Source organism: Phyllobates terribilis, unplaced genomic scaffold (assembly GCF_046119375.1).
Source record: "Phyllobates terribilis strain yellow unplaced genomic scaffold, ASM4611937v1 Scaffold_9__5_contigs__length_417890890, whole genome shotgun sequence".
Classification (NCBI taxonomy): domain Eukaryota; kingdom Metazoa; phylum Chordata; class Amphibia; order Anura; family Dendrobatidae; genus Phyllobates; species Phyllobates terribilis.
Genome location: NW_027362769.1, coordinates 20,718,569 through 20,743,026, shown reverse-complemented (window position 1 = coordinate 20,743,026; position 24,458 = coordinate 20,718,569). Strand labels below are relative to the sequence as shown.

At 43.5% G+C, this 24,458-nt stretch overlaps 1 protein-coding gene across 1 annotated transcript in view; it reads right to left on the bottom strand.

Annotated features, from left to right (window-relative positions):
• Positions 1–746: 746 nt before the first annotated feature.
• Positions 747–24,458, bottom strand: part of CUNH2orf80 (chromosome unknown C2orf80 homolog) — a 394,484-nt gene continuing 370,772 nt past the window's right edge. The window contains exon 9 of the mRNA XM_073645572.1: positions 747–850. Within this exon, the coding sequence (XP_073501673.1) occupies positions 773–850 (78 nt within the window). The 3' untranslated portion in view covers positions 747–772. The remainder of the gene's footprint in view (positions 851–24,458) is intronic.

Genomic DNA, 24,458 nt, shown 5'->3' with positions numbered 1-24,458 from the left:
TTTTTTCCTGTATTCCAGTAAACTATGTGGTAGAATACATGGTGTCTTTCAAAAGTACAACTCGTCCCACAAAAAACAAGCCCTCATATACCTATATATTAGTGAAAAATAAAAAAGTTATGGCTCTTGGAAGAAGGGGAGGAAAAAACAAAAACAAAAAAAATGGAAAGTCACTATGTTATGAAGGGGTTAAATGCTTTGCTAATATATCAGCTTTATGCCAGATTTTCTGACTGTATGTAACTTCTTTTTTACACATTACCATCCATTCATCAATGGATACGTCTGTGTGATAGCTATGGATGTTGTTGTACTTTGCTGTTTTGTTTTTTTTGTCGCTACTGCTTTTTTCTCACATATCCCTTACTTGCTTTTGTTTTATCAAACTCGCATTGCCACCATAGCTTTTAACTGTGAAAGATGTCATCAGGGGGCAGAGATAAAAGCAGTGATTGACATTAGCGCCGCCCCACAGTTTCTAGCACTGCGCTCAAATGAAGTGTCATCAGGGGGTGGTGCTATAAGCAGTGAGTGACATGTGATTTAATTGCAGCGCTGCTTTCCCTGATGATGTCCTGTTCCAGGAGGGGCGATGGACACTGCGGAGAGGAAGTACAGCCCCAGCTTCCTGTGACATCATGTTTGAGACTCTTCTCAAACAAAACATCACAGGAAGTACACTAAAAAAAAAACTATAAATTGCTTTGATTTATAGGAAGAAATTACAAAATTCCGCTGAGCATACTGTAGATCTGTTTATTTTTTGGGATGTTCATTGGTTTAAATCATCTGCTTTATCAGGACATTCTTCAGTTTCAAGTTCAGGTGCCATTTCTTCTCTTTCTTGTTCCTATAATGAAGCCAAACAGAATTATTTGCAAACATGTATATATGGAATATTGAGTGCTGTGAAAAAGTAGTTGCCCCTCACACTATTTCTTCTATACTTGCTTATCTGTCACATTTAACCCCTTCCTGATGTGTGTTGTAACTGTACAAGTATGAATGTATGGAGCAGGCTAGGAGTTCAGCCCGCACAAAACCCAGCAGGTGCTGGCTATGTTACTCAGCACTTGGAATTTTGTTACCGTTCTATAGTACATTATGTGGTAAAATGAACACTGTAATTCAAAAGTAAAACTCATCCTGTAAAAAACAAGCCCTCATACTTTTATGTGTACAGAAAAATAAAAAAGTTATAGCCCTTGGAAGAAGAAGAGGAAAAAACTAAAAAGGAAAAATAGAAATTGGCCATGTCGGAAAGGGGTTAAAAATAAAGAAATAAAAAAAATAATTTTCAGTGGGTGAAATAAGTATTAAACATGTCACCAATTTCCTAAGTAAATATATTTCTAAAGGTGCCATTGACATGAAATGCTCATCAGCTGTCGGTAACAACCCATCCAATCCACAAAGGCAAAGAAATCATATCATAGATATCCATAAATTAAGTTATGTGTAACAATGAGATATGACAAAGAAAGTAGTGAATATGCTTACTGAAATTTAATTAATACTTTACATGGCCAGTCCATTCCTCCATTACTGAGATCACATATTGCACATGAGTCAACAATGTGATGCAGCAGCAAAAAAGGCAAACACAGTTCTGGGAAGTATTAAGGGAAGCATAGAGTCTAGAGGACATAAAGTAATTACCCCCTCTACTCCTCCTTTGCCAGAGCTCATCTGGAATACTGTGTCCAGTTCTGGGCACCACATTTTAAAAAAGACATCGAAAAACTGGAGCAAGTTCAGAGAAGAGCTACCAGGATGGTGAGCGGAATGTAAACTATATCCTACGAGGAACAGTTAAAGGATTGGCTTGCAAAAAAGAAGGCTAAGAGGAGACTTAATATCAATCTGCAAATATCTGAAGAGATGTCACAGTGTAGAGGGATCATCCCTATTCTCATTTTTGCATGGATACACGAGAAGTAATGGAATGAAACAAATAGAGAAGACACAGATTAGATATTAGAAAAACTTTTTGACAGTGAGGGTGATCAATGAGTGGAACATTGGCAGCCACGAGAAGTGGTGAGTTCTCCTTCAATGGAAGTCTTCAAACAGGCTGGAGAGACATCTGTTTGAGATGGTTTAGTGAATTCTGCATTGAACCTGGCATTGGACACGATAACCCTGGAGGTCCCTTCCAACTCTAACATTCTATGATTATATGATTCTGTCACTCCAACTCTATTCTACACTCATCGTTGCCTCCTCCTGTTTGACTAATGGCTCCTTTGCCTGAAGTCAAACAGCATAGAGGATGTCAGTGAAGCAGGAGGCACTGCTGGGTGGGAACAAGAGCTGGAGTGACAGAGCTTTCAGATCTACCATAGTCCTTCAGCCTCATTCGCACATTAATTCAAACACTGATTTGTCAGTAATAAAGGAACAGGCTAGCCATGTAAAGGTATTGCTGGACTTGTCTTTGAAACAGCTACAAGTGTGTATAAATAGTTTGTAGGTAACATTTTGTATACAGGTTCCCTCTAAAGGAGTTGTCCAGGCCTTATATGGTATATTGAAGACATATCCTTGGGGTAAGTCATCAATATCAGATCTGTAGGAATCTAAGCCTGAACCCTTGCCAATCAGCCACTGCAGGAGCTACAAACAGAAGAGATGGGGGTTAGACCGCCATCAATCGGATATGTACCTATACTAAGGACAGGTCATCAATATATAGGTCCAGGACAACTGTATTTGACCACACATAAACTTTACATTAAAGAAGTTGCCTCATCATGAAGACAATCTAGTCCATATTCCCTATAGAGGCATCTGAACGTCTTTTATAGGGATTCCTTGTTTGGAATATCTGTTATAAGCAAGACCAGAGTCTCTGTAAGTGCAACTCCTGGCAAACCAGCTGTATTCCTGTTTTTATTTGTGTGGTGCTTTCCTTTCAAATGGTGCACATTTCACAGCAGAAATTCAATGGATTTACTGCCAATTTATTTTTTGCATTGTAAAGGGTAAACCATTTGTGAAATTCAGCCATGCAGATTGACAGGCTGTGGATTTTCTAAACGGTGTTTGGATGAGATTCTATAAAATCTTATCTACAATGCTGGTACTGTAATACACTGCAAATAATCTTCCACAATGAATCTGGTTTTCAATTGGCTTTTCTCATACTTTTGCCATACAAATGGAAATTAGTAATTACAATTTTTCAGGACATGGTTAAAAGGGTTGTCCAGTGAAAACGAGTTATCACCTATCCTCAGGATAGCAATTCAATTTTTATATATTTCATGTTTGCATGTTATAGCCATACTGAGTTCTACTTTGTTTGTTAGTTATATATGGAGATGGCTACTATTCCTAAGCACCTGTAAACACCTGTTTTCTGTTTAAAAGTGATGGTCTGTCTTTTGATATTGGTGTACATAGGCTTTCTGACTGAGCACTACACCCATCAACCTCTGGCGGTTTTAATGACAGCAGGATCCTACCTTCCTATATAGGTGTGGGTTTCAGCCTAGAATAGAATTTACATACAGGTGTCACGGGTGTGTCAGGTTTGACAGACAGTAATTCTGGATCCGGCTGTAGAAGGTTGCTGCGCTTGGCCTTGCGGACACCTTCTTGATCCTTTCATCATCCTTCCCTCTCTCGGACCCAGAGGTGATCTCCACCATCTGCTGCAAATTGACACACCCTTGTTGGATCTTTAAATACACTCAGATTCTCCAGAGAGTTGCTGGTGATAGAGTTAATTCCTCTGTTCAGGTCTGGAATTCTAGCTGTCAGCTAGATTCTCCTTGGGGTTCCTTTGTGGATTGTAGTTGTTATCTCTCTGGTGTCTTCTCAAAGCTATCTCCTTGTATGTTTCCCTTGTTTGTCTTTAGTTGCATTGGGGCTGACTAGTGCTCAACCCTCCCCCTCCCTACCTAGGCGCTAGCTGTAGCCTCAGCCAGGGCTAAGAATCACGCTCGGCGATAGGTGAGGAACCTATTTAGAGACAATAGGGGAGTCAGGGTGTTGTTAGATGTGCTTAGGCGTCTCCACTCCCCACTTTCCCTAGTTGGTGGGCTTCCCCGCTTTTCCCATCATCGTACGCTGGGTTCTTCCCATACCTAGCATGAAAACAGGATAGGCCCCAGAAGAGAGAATCGCCTTTTCATGGCTACCGGGTACACATGAATTGGCCAATTTATGCGCCAAGTACTCTCATTTTTTCCTTTTTTCTATAGCAGTAATGCAACTCAAATTTCATATATTTCATGATTGCATGCTATAGTGCTAAAGCAGGGATGTCAAACTCAAACACACAGAAGGCTAAAATGAAAAACTTGGACAAAGTCGCGAGCCAAACAGTATACAGTATAATGGGCCCCACATAGTCTTCCATACAGAATAATGGGCCCCACATAGTCCTCTATACAGAATAATGGGCCTAACATAGTCCTCCATATAGAATAATGGACCCCACATAGTCATCCACACAGTATAATGGCCCCCACATAGGTGTGATGGTTCTGGTGTCGAGGGCCAAATAAAACCACCCTGCAGTCCAGATTTGGCCCATGGGCCATAGTTTGACATGTAAGCGCTACAGAGTGTAACTTTATTTGGTAACTATCCTCAGGATAGGTAATAACATGCTGATTGGTAGGTGTCCCACTGCTGGGACCTACACTTATAGAGGAATTCTTTATCCCTGTTACAAAATGGCATGGCAAGTTAGAACGAAGCAGCAGTGCACATTTACAGCCTGCACTCTTTTTAACTTGTACCTGAAGGAACAATCTCCAATGTAAACAATCAATTTTCAGTGTATTTAAAGGCCAAGTTCGCACATAATGTAAACGCCATGCTTCTAAACCAGCGAACAAACCAGTAGCATAATACATGATGAAATTCAGCATGTGTTGCATGAGATTTAGCCACAGATTTCGCTTAATGCATGGCAATTATTGAAATTGGTAGCCACAGACAGATAGGACATGTTGCAGATTGTATACATGCAGCGATTTTCCAATCTGCTGCATATAAATTAGACTTCTGGGAGGATTAAAACCTAAGTAAAGGTCAAACACCCTCAGTCCCCTTAAATGAAGCACGGATAACAATATACCTTTTGCTGTATGGAAGCCGGTCACAGCATTTATTAAAACGTATTTCCTTTAAAACTATAGTTGTAAACCTTTGAGCTGTGAAGTGACATGCCGGCCGCCGGACTCCCAGCAGACATGTCCACCTTCATTGCTCTACCACAAATAACTTTCTCATAAACTGCCGGCTGTGACTTTACATAAATTTTTTTAAATTATATTTAAAACAAATAGATAACACAGAAAACATAGAGGAAAGGACAATAACTTCCAGCAACACAGAGGCTGAGGGGTGGGACTAATCATTGTTAACCCTCCGTCACATACAATATCGGTTCTAACGAGTTCACATACAATGTGACTGTCAGGTGCAGGCTAGAAAAATACCTATAATATCTAATGTTTGCAATTTCAGTGCTCTAAAAGTGATCAGTGACCTTCATAGGGATGTAATAAAAGAGACTACACATAATCAGGTACAAAAAAAAAACATTTACTTAACATAAAACAAATAACTCTGAAATACAAACATTTCAAAACTCCCGCCAAATAGTCCCCAGTTCGACTCTGTCCAAAAACTCTATAAAGAAAATTTATGGAAACAAACTTAATTTTAAGGTACCTTAAGTACTATTAAACACATATTCAATCAGAATTAGATCCTGAAGTTTCCCCAGAAAAATTACACTTGCAGAGCAAAGAGCAAGAATTACACATAATTTTTGCATGTGTCAGGCAGATTGCATTATGACATTTGTGACATTCATAATTAGAAAGCCTTCTGATTCCGCTTTCCGTGGTGCAGGTGGTGCATCTCCTTCTTTTGGGAGGTGGTGCAGGTGGTGAATTTTCACTATCATCTTCTGGGCGGAATCTTTTGAGCTGAACTTGAAGGCGAGAGGGGATACCGATTGTTTTCATACTTCTCCTGCGTAGCTCTCCAAGCACTAGTTCATGGGCCAATTTTTTCAGATAGAATCGTCTACGGAGTGGTTCAAGCTTGTTTTCAAGGTAAATGACTTGTGAATTTATACCACCCAAATTCAACATAGCAAAAAATATGACCATTGGCCAGCGTTTGGTGTTTCTGCTGACGTTGAAAGTTGAGCACATCTGATCAGCTGTATCAACACCCCCTTTGGTTGCATTATAAAATGTAATTATCTCCGGGTTTTTTTGTGCCTCAGTCCCAGGATCGATGGCATCATCATCATGAAGTGTTGATAGAAGAAGTACAATTTTTTTGGCTTGTGGTACATAGGAAACCAAAACCTTTCCATTATGGAATACAAACATACTGCTGTACTGTTGTCTCCCTTTCACACTTACAAACTGTGTAGGCAATTCTTTTTTATTTTTTATTACAGTTCCGACATATGAAAGCTTCTGCATTTTCAGATAATCAATCAGATCACAATTTGAAAACCAATTGTCAGCTGTTATATTGCGACCCGATCCAAATAAGGGCTCAGCCAGTCTTTTTACAACATCACTGGGTTTGTTGCTGACACAGTAAGGACCTTCTGGTTGTTTTCCTGCATAAACTTCCAGGTTGTAAGTGTAGGTCTTACTGGCATCAACAAGGGCATACATTTTTATTTCATATTTGTTAGGCTTTGATGGAATATATTGACGAAAGGCACATTTACCACGAAAACCAGGGAGCATTTCGTCAATAGTGAGATTCTCCCCAGGGCAATAGCTTTTTTTACAGTTTTCAACAAATTTTTGGAATATATCACGAATTGGAGCAAGTCGGTCATGTGTTTTACGTTCGGTTCGGGTAGTTCTGTCGTCAAACCGAAGGCAACGAATTAGAAGCTTGAATCTGTTTATGGACATAACAAGGCCAAATTTTTCAACTCCATCCCTATCTTTACTCCAAAGTTCCTCCAAACTTTGTCTATTTACCCTATAAACTCCTGCAAGGTATAATAATCCAAAAAAAGCACGCAGTTCTATTTAATCTGTGGCCTTGATGGTTCTGTTGCAGGTGAACTTGTCCTTTATAATGTCTATATATTGGTTGGTATATGTGACAATAGAGTCCAGAATGTCATCTGTGAATAAACTATTCCAGCATTCAACTGCAGTTTTTGCATTACTTGCAGTTCCTATAACTGCAGGAAGGTGAGTAATAATGTTTTGAGGTTCCCTACGTTTTTTCTGGAGTGGCTTCTTGTTCCATTGTTTTTTTTTATCTTTTCCCATATAATAAGATTTTACATCTTCATCCTCATCACTGTCACCATCTTGCTCTGTTTCAGAATCCACTTCACATACTTCCACCTCATCATGAGAATCAATCTCACTTTCCTCTCCTAAATCCTCATTCAGTGTGGGGTCTGCATCATCAGCATGTTTGTTACTTCCTCAACATCAAGGTTTTTTGATAAATTGTACATTTTCCTCTCCATTTCAGCAGATAATCTGAAGCAAGAGAAGGAATATGTGTTAGGGAACTACTGTATATGCCTGAGCAGCACACTTTCTTTTTTAATCTGCCTTATTTCTATGAAATATCCTCACACTTTGTGCTATACATTCATATAACAAGCTAAATAAACAATTGTGATGAATAAAAACATAAAATACCAACCTTATTGAGTATGACATGTTCACATACAATGAGCCTGAGAGATTAGCGCAGTTATATCTGTCCTCCTGAAGCTCTACAATCCAACTGTGGTATGAGGTTTCACAGAGCTGCTAGAGACAGGAGACTACCTGGAGGGAGGGGATTTCCTCACAATCCGGTGAGGAAGGAGAAATGAAAGTAAAAGAGATGTGCCTGTCAGGCCTATTGTATGTGACGGAGGGTTAAGTAGAGAGAGGATCAGACCATAAGATATCGTGTAGGTGACAACCAAGGATAAACAATTAATAAAGGGAGGTTGGGGCATTGAAAGGATGACCACCTGAGCAAACAGTGCCAGTCTGCCATCTTCTGGATGGAGGGATAAATTGCACCTTGTTCTTTTACAACAACCAGACACAGGGGATAGAGTTTAGGTGACTAAAAGCTTGTATTACTTGCAAGCTGTCGCCCAGCAGGCAGGCAGCACCCTCCCTATTTGGTCAGGTGCCTATCAGACTGCTAGGAGGAGTGAAAACCTGAGTAAAGATCGCCCACCCTCAATCATCTGAAATGAGGCATGGACAACAATATATCTGTTGCTGGATGGAAGACAATAACAGCATTTATTAAAACGTATTTCCTTTAAAACCATAAATGCAAACTTTTGTTACGAAACCTTTAAGCTGGGAAGTGATATGCCCGCCGCCGGACTCCCAGAAGGAATGTCCACCTTCGATGTTCTACCACAAATAATTTTCTCATAAACCTCCATGGAGGAGACCCTATAACCCTACACAGGGCTCTGACCCCCACCCAGCAAAGGAAGAGCCTGCTCAATTCCATCCTGAAGGCCCTACAGGAAAATATCCAACAGATGAACACCATCTTCTCTCATGAGCCTACTGTTGTCCCCCTCTAGTTGGCGGTGTTTCACAACTGCTTCAGATCTTGAACAAACAAACCTGGACATACCGGCATGCACCGTACGTCTCACCTTCACCTTTTTGACCTCCTCTGAATCCCTGGCCTCTTGTCAAAACACACGAAGAATGATCTCTGACCACACTAACACCATTTCGGAAAAATGAATGAAACCGTTCGACATCCAACTGCATCATTGTGAGCAATTCCGGCATTCTAAGGTGGCAGAGATCATTGCCGCCAGCATGGATGACCAAGATGACAGGTCCAGCCATGTTTAACAACCTCTGGAAGGACCTCATTCCAGATCTCGGTACCCTTCCAGAAAATGTCAATGTCATGGAACCCCAAATTACGGCCTTGTGGACGATAGTCTGTTCTCTGCGCAACCCGCAAGAAAAAAATAAGAGTGGTCCAACAACCATATCATGGGCTGAACCAGACCCGCACAGGCAAGGATAAGGAAAATATTATCTACAACAGTAAATCAGGGCGAATATAACCTGCAAAGCAAGATAATCACCAACAACCTATCCGCATCACCTCACCTTCCGATAATCCAGCCCTTGTGGCCTAAGTTGCTGCCCCAATGTTAAAGGAGTGAGTCTCAAACTCTGCCGGGTTCGCCCCACAGATGGTAAGACACCGGTTAAATATTGCCTTGAATTGATGCTAAGTTAAGTGCGAAGCGTCTGACTCCTGATGAGTAAAGAATTGAGGCTTGGGAACTGCGGACTGCTTAGAAAAATTCAATTGCCTGTATGGGACAAACAGGGCCTTGAACGAGGTGAAGAGGAATCCACGCACCCCTTCCAAACGTATCTAGAACACATATGACCATTGTAACTGTTCAATAACTCTTGCCAGACTGCGAGGTCAGCATTCAGGGACCAGGTAATTTGAATCCTATGTCCTGGAGCTTTGATTCCCTGAATAGCCAACGACAAATGTCTAGAAAAGGCTCTGCCCATAGGCATAACTCGGCCAGCAAAGACGAGAAGACCAAGAAGGGATTTCATCTGTTTTAATGTCACCTTATTAACAGCAGAAAACACATCAATTAGGTCCCTAAACCTTTTGAGCTTATCCTCTGGTAAGCGGAAGACCATGTTCGGGTGTCGATCTCGATGCCTAAAAACTGTAATCTGGTGACACGGCCCTCCGTTTTCTCAGACGATAATGGGATGCCAAAGAGCCTCATAAAGAATCCAAAGGTGGCAAGCATGAAGCGGCATTTATCACTATCCCCAGGGGCTACGAAAAGGAAATCATCTAGATAATGTAGTTATGTCCTACAGCCAGTCTCATATCTCACCGACCACTCGAGAAACTAACTGAACATCTCGAAATAGTGGCAGAATATGGAACAGCCCATCGGAAGACAAGTATCAAAATAGAAAGCACCTTCAAAATGACAACCCAAGAGTTGGTAACAATCAGAGTGAACAGGGAGCGAGTGAAAAGCAGATTCAATATCCGATTTTGCCAAGAGGGCCCTGGGACCCGTCCCCATAACTAGGGCAACCTCCCAGTCAAAGGATACATAAAACACTGAGGCTTCATCCCGGGAAATGCCATCATTCACAGATACACCTTTTGGGTGAGACAGGCGGTGAATATGGCAGAATTCTCCCTCCTCCTTTTTAGGTACAACACCTAGTGGGGAAACCCATAAGGTAAGGTAAGGCAGAACCCTGAAAGGAATCCTACCCAATGCCACCTCCTTGATCAGCTTATCCCTGAGGACATCTGGATGATTTCTGGACGATTTTAGGTTCATCGAGAACAACGTATCCCTGCAGAAAATGTATGAGAAAAACATTAACAAAACCATCACGTATTTAATCAGCTGCCTCTTTATTGGGGTAAATACTTAGCCAAGGACCCATCATGGCAATGCTCACTGAGGTCCTTAGGGTCATTTTGTACTAATGTTTTGGTTGCTGGTTTAGCGAACATGCGGGAGCAGCGATTCGCTGGGTGCTGGCAGCCAAAGGATGAGCACTTGTGCTTATATCTACGGAGGCCGGTGTATTTACAATGCCCCTCATTAAACAACCAGCGCTAAATCACTACTGGCCCACCGGTGGAAATGTGCCCAGAACCAGTGGCTGCATTGGGAAAAGGCTGCAACTTCTGGACCAGCATCAGGCGTAATCATAGATCTGTCGCCATTATCCACCTCCATTTTTAGGTTTCAGGCTGCAGAGCTAATCTCCTCCTAAATTCCTCATCATAACACCACCACCCACATCCCCTTTAAGCCTTATAGGCATTATAGATAGAATCCATGTATGTGAAGAGATCAGAACATTGCTCTGCAAAACGCTGACCCATAGTGCAACCGAGAACCATAAATGCCTGCAAAAAATTATTCATAGTTTTTGCTACTTTTGGTCATCTACCATAGCTCTTTTTTTCAGAGAAACGGCATTCTTTATCAGCCGTATGCTGGTCCACAGAAATCAATGACCATATATCTTTGTACTTATTCTCCCATATTTTCTGTTTTACCTCTTACTCCAAATGATCCCCGAAAACAGCATCCATGTGAATACCCGCCATTATGGGCTGTTGTTTTGGGATAAAATTAGATGCGGGGGGGAGGGTGAACCTGCTAATGGGAATTTATCCAGAATAGACTTAAGGGCTGCAACGACATCCATTCCCCCACCCCCATCATCCCAGGCCCCCCGCATATTAGTACTCACCAGAAGCAGGAGGAATGGGGATGGAAGATGGTGATGGATCCTGCCGCGGCATTAGCTAACCTGGAAACCATGCTAAGCTCCTGCCTCTTGGATGCTGACCATGACATTCAACCAGACTCCCCAGATGCACTTGAAGACACACCAGATGTGGATGGGGTGCGCCATCTTGAAGATCTGGAGTGCTGCCTGGACCTATACCGGCAACATGGTGGTGACTTTTGGAATGGCGACGCCTATGTCCTCTGGCTCCATGGGACAATGAGGAGGAATGAGACCCTCCACTTGTGGAATGGGGCCGAACTGGATCTGAGGCAAGATTGGTGTTCATAACCTGCTCTACAGCCATAGACTGAGGTAGGAGAGGGACCTCCAAATGGGTGGAGTTATTATCACCTGTCACCTGCTGAGACTCCACAGCTGGAATTACTACAGCAGCCTGGGTAGCAGGGGCTCTATTGGAGTCAGGGGGCGTGAAGTATTGGTCTCTGATTGCTCAGAGGCCGAGGAGGCACTTGCATAACCTCCCATTATTGCTCCTGTTGCATTATAGTAGAAAGATGTCATGGGGCGGAGTTACTGTGCGGGGGAGGCACTTGTCTGACCTCCCATTGTTGCTCCTGTCGCGTTATAGTGGAAAGACGTCATAAGGGATGGAGCTAAAGCCATCATAAAGTTTAATATTTTCTAAAAACACTCACAAACAGAAACCCTATAAAACAGCCGCTAAAAAGCCCAATTTAAAATAATTAGACAGTGTGGTTTCAGATGACAATAGTGCATTGAGCTGTAGAATGCATTGCTGGAAAAGGGGAAAAAAAAAACCTCTTTAAATCTCTTATTTTGCGAGTGTGAATGAGCTGAGTGTGACCGGAGTGTAAGTGCGAGCGAAAGTAAGTGTGTGACTTGTTTTTCAGTGACTTTGGATTCAGGGAGTTTGGAAGGGAGGACTTTGGACTGAATTTCTGTCTGTATTTTATTAACTCTTTGCTTTTCTTTTTACTTAACATTCTGTCTATTGAAATCCCTATTAGGAAATGAGCTCCATTATTGACAATGCTATCCAGTGTACATCTTGCCACATGTATGCATTCCTTGAACAGCCGGTCGGGGTTGCTTACTGCTGCGCGAGATGTGTGCACGTTGTGCGTTTGGAAGCCCAGGTACTGGATCTAAATGAGCATCTGAGATGCATTGACAATATGGAAAGGAGTCTGCTGCTCACTGAGCAGCAGCTCACTGGGGTAGATGTGGGGGAGGGTGGTAGTCGGGAGCTGCAGGACAGTGAGGCCGCTAGTTGGGTGACAGTTAGAAGGGGGGGTAGAGGGAAGAGTGCCAGGGAGGCTATTCCTGATCTGGCACACCCCAATAAGTTTGCAAAGTTGGCAGATGAGGGGAGTGACGGTACAGGGGTAGCACTACTGCATGTCCCCTGAAAGCCGGAGGAGTGTCAGCTCCAGTAAAGAGGGAAATAGGAGAGCAGGGCAGGCCAGGCAGGTGCTGGTAGTGGGGGACTCAATTATTAGGGGAACAGATAGGGCAATCTGTCACAAAGACAGGGATCGTCGAACAGTGTGCTGCCTACCTGGCGCTCGAGTCCGGCACATCGCTGATCGGGTTGACAGATTACAGGGAGGGGCTGGTGAGGACCCAGCGGTCATGGTGCACATTGGCACAAAGGACAAAGTTAGAGGTAGGTGGAAGGTCCTTAAAGATGATTTCAGGGAATTAGGCTGCAAGCTGAAAGCAAGGACCTCCAAGGTGGTATTCTCTGAAATACTACCGGTACCACGTGCCACGCCAGAGAGGCAACAGGAGATTAGGGAGATAAATAAGTGGCTCAAGAACTGGTGTAGGAAGGAGGGATTTGGGTTCCTGGAGAACTGGGCCGACTTCTCAGTTGGCTACAGACTCTACGCTAGGGACCGGCTGCACCTCAATGGGGAGGGTGCAGCTGTGCTGGGGGAGAAAATGGCTAGAAGGTTGGAGGAGTGTTTAAACTAGGGATTGGGGGGGAGGGTATTCATTTTATAGGTGGGGAAGATAGTGCAGATAGTGACCTGGGCACAAATAAAGAAATTGAGGGTGGAGTTAGAACAGTCAATAAAGTAAGAAGGAATAGAGGTACAGAGAGATACATAAAATGCATGTACACTAATGCCAGAAGCCTCACCAACAAAATGGAGGAATTAGAATTAATTTTGTTGGAAAATAATTATGACATGGTAGGGATATCTGAGACATGGCTGGACGAGAGCCATGACTTGGCAGTTAATTTACAGGGCTATAGTCTGTTCAGAAATGACCGTACAAACAAGCGAGGGGGGGGGGTGTTTATATGTAAAATCATCCTTAAAACCCATCTTGCGGGAGGATATATGTGAATCTAATGAAAATGAAGAGTCCCTGTGGGTGGAGTTAAGGGGAGGGGGAAAAAATACTAAATTACTGATAGGGGTTTGTTATAAGTCTCCAAAAATAATGGAAGCAGAGGAGAATATCCTCATAAAGCAAATAGATGAAGCAGCGACTCAAGGAGAAGTCATTATTATGAGGACTTTAACTACCCTGAAATACATTGGAGAACAGAAACCTGTAGTTCCAGCAAAGGTAATAGGTTTTTGACAACTATGAGAGACAATTACCTTTCACAACTGGTTCAGGACCCAACCAGAAGGGGGGCACTGCTAGACCTAATATTAACCAATAGGCCAGACCGTATATCAAATATACGAGTTGGGGGTCACTTGGGTAATAGTAATCACAAAATAATACGTTTTCATGTATCCTTTAATAAGATGTGTAGTAGAGGGGTTACAAGGACACTAAACTTCAGGAAGGCAAATTTCCAACGGTTGAGAAATGATCTTAGTGCAATAAACTGGGACGATATCCTGAGACATAAAGCTACACAAAGCAAATGGGAGACATTTATTAACATCTTGAGTAGGACCTGTGCACAATATATATCCTTTGGGAATAAACATGCTAGAAATAGGAGGAAACCACTATGGCTAAATAGAGCTGTAAGGGGCACAATAAGTGACGTAAAGAAAGCATTTATAGAGCTAAAGCAAGTAGGTAGTGATGAGGCATTAAATAAATATAGAAAATTAAATAAATTATGTAAAAAACAAATCAAGGCAGCAAAGATTGAGGCAGAGAGAATAATTGCCAGAGAAAGTAAAAATAACCCCAAAATATTCTTTAACTACATAAATAGTAAAAAACTAAAAAATGATAGTGTTGGCCCCCTTAAAAATAGTCTGGGTGAAATGGTGGATGAGGATGAGGAAAAAGCCAATATGCTAAATGATTTTTTTTCAACCGTATTTACACAAGAAAATCGCATGACAGAAAACATGATTAGTGATAACAAAAATTCTCCATTAAATGTCACTTGCTTAACCCAGCAGGAAGTACGGCGGCGTCTAAAAATCACTAAAGTTGACAAATCCCCGGGCCCGGATGGTATACACCCGCGAGTACTGCAGGAATTAAGTAACGTCATAGATAGACCATTATTTTTAATCTTTAAAGATTCCATAATAACAGGGTCTGTACCACACGACTGGCGTATAGCAAATGTGGTGCCAATATTCAAAAAGGGGACAAAAACTGAACTTGGAAATTATAGGCCAGTAAGCTTAACCTCTACTGTGCGTAAAATCCTGGAGGGTTTTCTAAGAGATGCTATACTAGAGTATCTGAAGAAGAATAACCTCATGACCCAATATCAACATGGGTTTACGAGGGACCGTTCCTGTCTAACTAATCTGATAAGTTTTTATGAGGAGGCAAGTTCTGGACTGGACCAAGGAAATGCAGTGGATGTTGTGTATATGGACTTCTCAAAAGCTTTTGATACGGTTCCACACAAAAGGTTGATACATAAAATGAGAACAATGGAGATAGGGGAAAATATATGTATGTGGGTTAAGAATTGGCTCAGTGATAGGAAACAAAGGGTGGTTATTAATGGAAAACACTCAGACTGGGTCTCGGTTAACAGTGGGGTACCACAGGGGTCAGTATTGGGCCCCCTTCTTTTTAACATATTTATTAATGACCTTGTAGGGGGCATACAGAGTAATATTTCAATATTAGCAGATGACACTAAACTCTGCAGGGTAATCAATACAGAGGAGGACAATTTTATATTACAGGAGGATCTATATAAACTAGAAGCTTGGGCTGATAAATGGCAAATGAGCTTTAATGGGGATAAATGTAAGGTAATGCACTTGGGCAGAGGAAATAAAATGTATAATTATATGCTTAATTGTAAAACACTGGGCAAAACTGTAACTGAAATAGACCTGGATGTATTGGTGGACGACAAGCTCACGTTTAGTGGCCAATGTCAGGCAGCTGCTGCAAAGGCAAATAAAATAATGGGATGCAGTAAAAGAGGCATAGATGCTCATGAGGAGAACATAATTTTACCTCTATACAAGTCATTAGTGCGACCACACTTAGAATACTGTGTACACTTTTGGTCTCCGGTGTATAAGAAAGACATAGCTGAACTAGAGCGGGTGCAGAGAAGAGCGACCAAGGTTATTAGAGGACTGGGGGTCTGCAATACCAAGACAGGTTATTACACTTGGGGTTATTTACTGTGGAAAAAAGAAGAATTAGGGGTGATCTTATTACTATGTACAAGTATATGAGGGGACAGTACAAAGACCTTTCTACTGATCTTTTTACTCTGAGGCCAGAGACGGGGTCAAGGGGGCATCTTCTACATCTGGAGGAAAGAAGGTTTAATCATAATCACAGACGGGGATTCTTTACTGTAAGAGGAGTGAGACTATGGAACTCTCTGCCGCATGATGTTGTAATGAGTGATTCACTTCTAACATTTAAGAAGGGCATGGATGCCTTTCTTGAAAAGTATAATATTACAGGTTATATATACTAGATTCCTTGATAGGGCGTTGATACAGGGAACTAGTCTGATTGTCGCATGGAGTCGGGAAGGAATTTTTTCCCCAATGTGGAGCTTAGTGTTTGCCACATGGTTTTTTTTTGCCTTCCTCTGGATCAACATGTTAGGCTGTGGGTTGAACTAGATGGACTTAGTCTTCCTTCAACCATAAAACTATGTTACTATGTTACTTACTATGTTAATTGGTGTAGGTAGTTATTGTAATATAAGTGGCATATATATAGTTGATAATACACATGATTATTATATATAATAGATAACTGTACCCAAAAAAATATATAACAAAATTTCACATATACATTAAATACCATAATTAGGCAAGTGAATAGATCTAAAGTTTTCATATATTTACATACATATAATTTACTTTACAAATAATGCCACAGATAGGATGTGAACAAATAATACAGTCACAAAGAGGTTGCTCAGTAACCTTCAATACACCTATATCACAGAAGTAACCATCAATGACAATTCATAGATAGAACTGTCACTCTAGGTATGGAGAGAAACCAGCGCATAAGGACAGGAAAAGGGGAGGGAGCCCTAAAACTAGGGAAAGTGAGAATGGAGACCCCTAAATGATCTAAACAACAAACCTTGACTCCTTTATAAACCTTAAATAGGTTCTGCACCTATCACTGACCTGGAAACCTGGCCCTAGCTGACCCTAAGGCTATGCCCTAGGTAGGGAGTGGGAGGGGTGACCACTGAGTCAGCCCCACTGCAAACTAACGAACACACAGGAGAGACAAACAGGGAAATACACTTAGCTCCAAGATGATACCGGGGAAAGCACTGCAACAATCCACGAAGGAACTCCAAGGTAATTCTAGCCGACTACTAGAATCCCAGGCTTGAATAGGTATACATGCTATCACCAGCAACTCTCTGAGGATCTGAGTGTATTTAAGGACACAGCAAGGAAGTGCTAATTAACAGCAGAAAGGTGAGGATACCTCAGGGTCCTAAAGGGAAAAATATAATCCCCAAGTAAGGTGAGGATCACCACTGGGTCCTAAAGAGGGAGGAATCATAAAAGGATCAGGAATATGTTTGTAAAGCCAAGTGCAGCGACCTTCTACAGCCGGACACCGTATGACTGCCTGTCAACCCTGACACACACCCGTCACAACAACACAGAAAAGTACAAACCATGTGCCATAATGTAGAACCACACTGCCTTAGTACCCCAACAAACGTTTTGTGTGCGTTGGGGTACTAAGATAGTGTGGTTCTACATTATGGCACATAGAACACAGAAAGGTACAAACTATCTATGAATTGTCATTAATGGTTGCTTCTGTGATATAGGGGTATTGATGGTTACTAGTGATGAGCAAGCATGCTCGCTACTGCTCGGTGCTCGCCCGAGCATCTTACTGCTCGAGATGCCCGGCGCTCACCGAGTATTTCCGGGGTTGCTCGGCGGGAGCTCGGGACCCCTCCCTGCATGTTTGGTGCTCTTTAGAGCGCCAATCAACATGCAGGTATTGTCTGCCACACATTGTAATGCAGCAGCCATGTTGGTTGTGGCATTACAGTGATTAGCTGGCTGCACAGCGTCATCAGGTCTATATCAGACCTGGCGCTGCCATGCTCATCACAGTCACTCCGGAATCAGACAGTGTAGGGAGAGCTGCTGCTGAGCTAGGGAGAGATTTGCAGGTTTCTAGTTTGTGTAGGTATACCAGACTATATTAGAGACACATATCCATCTCAACTAACAGTCCTTCTGAGGACTAATCCAGCTGCAGAGATATCAGTGCTAGGCAGGCAGGGTATATAGCAGACTGCAGTGCACATAGCAAGAGGGTCCATTCCAGTTCTGTCTGTTGGTGTTTTTACAGATATTTGTAGAAATAGCCCCAGGTATCAGAGGCCAGGAATATCAGGAATATTTTTTTTTATCTTAATCCTGATTATTTGCTTAAAAAGCAATCCAGAGAACACTGCTTTTCTGCGCCATCTGCTTGTTGGCACTGCATAATACAGCCAAGTCCTTTCCATGTTACAGCGCTAAAAATCCAGCTATTTAAGCTGTGGTTTGTCCGTCACATGGATCACATATAATTGTGCTGAAAATTCTGCCATTTCTGGGCCCAAAATAATTTTGTTTCAGTGTGTCAGTGAAGTTATTGATACCAGTTTGTTGTTAAAAATTGTTACCTACAGGCCAGCTATTTAAAACTGTGGTTTGTCCGTCACACGGATCACTTATAAGTTCGTTCAAAAATCAGCCATTTGTAGTGAGCGTGGAAGATATTGTCCTCCATTTTAAATGGGCAAGGCACGTGGCAAGGGACAGGGAACTGGAAGTGATGGAGATGGTGCATGCAGAGGCTGAGGCCGTAGGGAATCTGAAATTGTGCCACAACAAACACCCACATCTTCTCACTTGACCTTCCTGTCCCAATTAATAGGGGACCGCAGAACACCACTATTGAACACAGAGCAGTGTGAAAAGGTTATTGGTTGAATAGCAGATAATGCTTCCAGTCACTTAGCCACCACCACCACCCTGTCTTCCACAAGGTCAAGTCTCAGTGTCCGGGAGTCTGGACCGCATATTCATCACCCTGATCCTCCTTCCTCCCACCATGCCGAGTGCCCAGAGACAACTGATCCCACGCTTGGACACTCAGAAGAGCTGTTCACTTTTACATTTATAGGTTTGGCAAAGAGAAATAGACCATAAGTGTTTCAAACAACCCCAGGGCGTGTACAATTATGACACAATGTGATGACTATAAAATGATTACTTTATTAAATATTTAAAAAGATACACATTGTCTATAAGATGTATTTAACAGACATAATCTGGGCAGGTGAGGCAACAGAGGGTAGATAGGGACACTGTTGGTATCAAGTATAGGCCAAAAATGCAATCACATAATCCAACCAATGCAATCAATTAGTTACAGCAAAAAAGTGTGTGAGTCAGATCTCAATAAGATTAATCATATGGCTGAAACAGCGATCAATGTAAATATTCAATCAAGAATCAGATCATACAACACACAATCATGCAAGTATTACATAGGTAAGGCTAGATAAGGCATACTTAGTAACAAGCAGGAGATATATCAACAGTGTCAGGGGAAGCCCCGACACGTGTTTCCGTACTTCCTCAGGGGGCAGTGGTAGGGTGTGTGTGGATACAAGGCCCCTTATATATGTGAGCCATCAGGAAGCAGAAGTGAGTACTGACCAATAGAGGTACATAGCGCCGCGCACCCCCAAACATTGGTGACAGCGGCGCGGCCTCAAGCAGCGTCCCAGAAGAGGGGTACTCCCCCATTGACGTCACGTGTTCCGGGACGCCGACTCGCAGAGACCGCGTCACCGTCACATGACCGCGGCACCCGGCGCATGCGCACAGCGTCAACCCACACAATAACAAGAGAGGAGAAAAATGCCGGATATGGACTTGCAGAGAAAATACTGAAAAGGGGCAAGCGGTTATTACCATATAAAAAGGCACATATATACCACATCTCTGCACAATGTAACTGTATCATCCCCCCTCTCTTAATATATACTCTAACAGCGCATGTAGTACACAACAGATCCCATTAATGGGTATCCATGCATATGGATAAATGTCCATGTCCATTATGTGGCTTGTTTTCTTTAGAAGAGAAGGTGGACAAAGCAAGGGAATTCCAACGGAGTCCAAAATTGTTGTCCCTCATCAAACAGTCAAATTGTCCTCGAATTGGTTCACTTGATCCCCTGGCCCCTTTCTGTGTGTGGAGCACTTTTCTCAATTGCAGTGGGAGGAGAATTTGACATGCATGGATACCCATTAATGGGATCTGTTGTGTACTACATGCGCTGTTAGAGTATATATTAAGAGAGGGGGGATGATACAGTTACATTGTGCAGAGATGTGGTATATATGTGCCTTTCTATATGGTAATAACTAGTGTTGAGCCACCCCCGTAGTGTTCGAGTTCGGTTCGGTTCCTCGAACACCCGTGTGTTCGCCGAACTGTTCGTCGAACTGTTCGTCGAACACCTTCGAACACCGTTAACACCAATGGCAGGCAAACAAAAACACATAGAAACACATAGAAAACACCTTCAAAGGTGTCCAAAAGCTGACAAACTGCTCAGAAGACATAACTAACACATGGAAAAGTGACAAGTACATATAGTCATGCGAAAATAAAAGAGGTGGAGGAGTAAAAGGAGGGGGAGACACAGATAAAGGCATGTCATGCCCTTCTAAAATCCAAAAAGTGAGAAGCCGACACGGCCAGTCCGCTCCTGCCCGTGCCACCTCCGTGTCGCCGGGTTTGTGCCAGAGCCGCTGTGAACCCTGACGGCCAGCCCCCCTCTCCCAATACTGGTGCCTGTCCGCTGGTGGGTCGAGCGAGCCCCCCTGTGGTGGAGCCAGCTCTAAGCTTTTTAATTTAAATTGTCTCTCTAATTTGAATGAATACACTTTAAATCCATTTACAAGGATCTATTGGAGGGCAAGTCTCATGCCAGCAGCCGCGGTAATTCCAGCTCCAGTAGCGTCCACTAAAGCTGCTGCAGTTAAAAAGCTTTTATAAGGATCGAGCTCAGCTGTCCACCGCAAGGCATCCTACTGCCAGTCCCAGCCCCTATGCCTTGGGGTGCCTCCTGATGCTCTTCACTAAGTATCCCATGGTCCCGAAGCATTTCCTTTGAAAAAATTAAGTGTCTAAACTACAGGTGGTGCAGCTTGCTTAACAGCCGGGATAATCCGCTCACTAGCAGACACTGCTACTAGGCACAAAGTATTTCCTGGGCTAGATGCAGTTAAAAATTTGTAATTAGATACTCTCGTTGGATGCTGAGAAAGCATTCCATAGAGTCTCCTGGCACGCCATATATGATTCTCTTAAAAAGCTTGGGGTAGGGGTCTAGGGGACCCTTTTATAGCCAAAATCACGGCCCTGTATCGCAATACGTCACCTAGGCTGAAGATAAATGGAACTGTAGCACCCTGAGGGCTCGGTTGCTACAGACGTATTGCACCTCACCCAGAGGTGTGATATCTCACTCTCAGGTAAGGATGGAGTGTGGATCAGGACCCGACACCTGCATGCATTACACCACATTGCCGTGGGGCAGGGCGACCAATATGCCCCTGAGATGGGCACGACAGTCCCTGTCCCTGGCTGGAGTGGGGGGAGGGAACACTGAGGAAGGGGAACCCTGTAGTGCAGGAGCAGGGAGGAAGCAGTTCCTGGGTGCATTGAGAAGGGAGTATAAAAGGTGGGCACCATCTTAGTTCAGTGCAGAGAAGTCTGAGCAGAAGTGGCAGGGAGCAGGGGCTCTGCATGAGCTCTGCTCCGGAGGCGGGCCTAGTAACAGAGGCCCAGGCCTGGAAGAGGGAGAAGGAAGGAAGAGGAGCGGAGAAGGCTCCAGGAACGAGGAATGAAGGGATCCCAGGGGTGCGGACGGACGAGTCGCCACCGCACGCCCGAATCCACCTGCGTGGAGGGGTCAGGCCAAAGGGGGAGACCGGTCCCCGAACTAGTGGAGGCAGGAAACGACCCTCAGCTAGAAACCGGAGGCTCTGACATTTTATGTGGCGCAGCCCCTCGCTACACCCGCTAGGAAGGCACCACATAGGGTCAGGGAAACTGGCGCCAAGTTTACCAAGAGGAGGCCCGAGGCAGCCGGACAGAAGTGTTGGTAAGAAAGGCCAGACAAAGGACACACAAAGGGGGTCCTGTGAAGTGCTCCAAAGTTATCTGGGAGTTGTCTGAGCCCCTCACCTGGTGAGCACAGTACGACGTGGGCAGCCGTTACCTGCAGACGTGGTCTGGATAATAAGAACTGTGAGTAAAGGCCCTGAACTGCATCACTGACTCCGTGTCGTTACTGCTGCTGCCCTGCACCATCACCCCCATCCTCCGCATACACTGCCCTGAGGCTATACTCCTCCCGTGGGGAGTTATGCTACGCTCTGCTGCACCCACAACACCAGCCTCAGTGGTCTGCCCTGTAGCGGCGGTTCACTCTGACCGCAATCCACGGGTGGCGTAGTCGGACATTTAAACATCAAAACCACATAAATAGTTCCGCCACTGGTTTGACCGCCCTGAGCCACGGAACTGGGTCGCCGCCACGAAGACTACAACCACCAGCATCCACCAAAAAGGGTCCGGCTCCGGGTGTCCCAAGGCCCAGGGGGTGCGTCAGAACATTTTCATCACCTTTCACAATCATCAATGGGACAAGGCAGTGATGTCCTCTGTCCCCTCTCTTATACATCCTAGTGACGGAGCACCTGCTCTCATCAATTCGCCATAACCCCAATATTAGGTGGATTGAGGTGGGAGGCACCGAGTACAAGTGCTCTCTATTTGCTGATGATGTCCTAGTATATATCACTCAATCACATATATCCATCCATGCTGTTATGGCTGAAATAGATCACTTTGTTACATGGTAAAATTTTAAAATCAATGCAGCGAAGTCTGAGGCCCTCGATGTCTCCCTCCCCAAATCCATATAGGATTCCATCCAGTCCAACTTTCCCTTTGCCTGGCCCTCACAGGGTATCAAATACTTAGGAATTCCTATTCATAGAGACCTCTCCCATCTATGTTATCTTAATTTTGGGCCCTTTATTGAACAACTCCATACAGACCACGGTTGGCAAGTTAGAACTGTAAGATTCACTACGTGAACCACTGGTGTTTTGTGGAAAAGCACATGTACACTGCGTTCCAAATTATTATACAAAAAGTGTTTAGGAGTGATAAGGGAAGAATTTGTTTGTTTGTCAGTTAAACTCATTGATGGTGATGTGTGTCAGGGCTCTTTATATCACTGTAAGCAATTGCAGACACCTGTGCTAATTAGTTTGGCAGGTGTGTCCAATGAAAGGCAAGACTACATAAGAAGGCTCTCTCACATTATTAAGCAGCCTACATTTTCTGCCAAAATGGGAAAGAAAAAGGATGTGTCGGCTGCTGAGAAGCAACAAATTGTGGAGTGTTTAGGTCAAGGCATGACTACAATCAACATTGTGCGATGATCAGGATGAAGTGTCTTGGCAATCAAGAAGTATGTAGCTGATTCACAGTACACACGTGTGCGTGCTGATAAGGGCAAATTGAGGACTCTTTCCTACAGGCAATTACGTCAGGTTGAAATAGCAGCGGCAAAAAAGCCTTGTCATAGCAGCAGACAAGTTTTTGAAGCTGCTTGTGCCTCCAACGTCCCCCGAACAACAAGATGCAGGGTCCTTCAGAGGTTTGCAGCTGTGCAATCGCCATCCTGTCGACCTCCTCTATCCACTTCACACAAGCAGAAACGGCTCCAGTGGGCCAAACATTACATGAAGACTGATTTCAAAACTGTTTTGTTCACGGATGAGTGCCGTGCAGCGCTCGATGGTCCAGATGGATGGAGTGGAGGATGGCTGGTTGATGGACACCCCACGCAAACACGGCTACAGCGCCAACAAGGAGGAGGTGGAGTAATGTTTTGGGCTGGAATCATGGGGAGAGAGATTGTCGGCCCCTTTAGGATCCCTGAAGGCGCTAAAGATGAACTCCATAATGTATGTGGATTTTCTCAAACAGCACTTCCTGCCATGGTTCAAGAAGAAGAACCGTGTATTTCACAGCAAGATCATTTTTCTGCATGATAATGCACCATCTCATGCTGCACATAAAACATCTGCATCTCTGGCTGATATGGGCATAAAAGGGGACAAACTTATGGTGTGACCCCCATGCTCCCCTGACCTCTACCCCATTCAGAACCTTTGGAGCATCATTAAAAGGAGTGTCTATGATGGCGGGAGGCAGTTCACATCTAAGCAACAGCTCTGGGAGGGTATTCTGTCCTCATGCAAAACAATTGAAGCAGAAACCATCCAAAACCTGACAAATTCAATGGACGAGAGAGTTCAGAAGCTCCTTTCGAACAAGGGGTCCTATGTGAAAATGTAACATCACCTAGAATAAAGTTTTGAGTTGAAAACTGTTTGATTTCAGTTTCTAACAACCTGCTAATGCTTATAATTTCAAAAATGACAATTTTTTTGGTCTTTATTAAAATGAAAAGGTTGATCGAAAAGTTTGGGGGATCTAAGAGTGTGGCAAACCCAGTAGTCATGATTACTTCGAATTCTGACAATATGAGGGTCATGCTGCAGGTAGTGCAGCAAGAAGGCACTTATGTGCCTTGCGCATCTCGGAGCCCCAAAATTATTTTCCGGGCTAGATGCAGCTAAA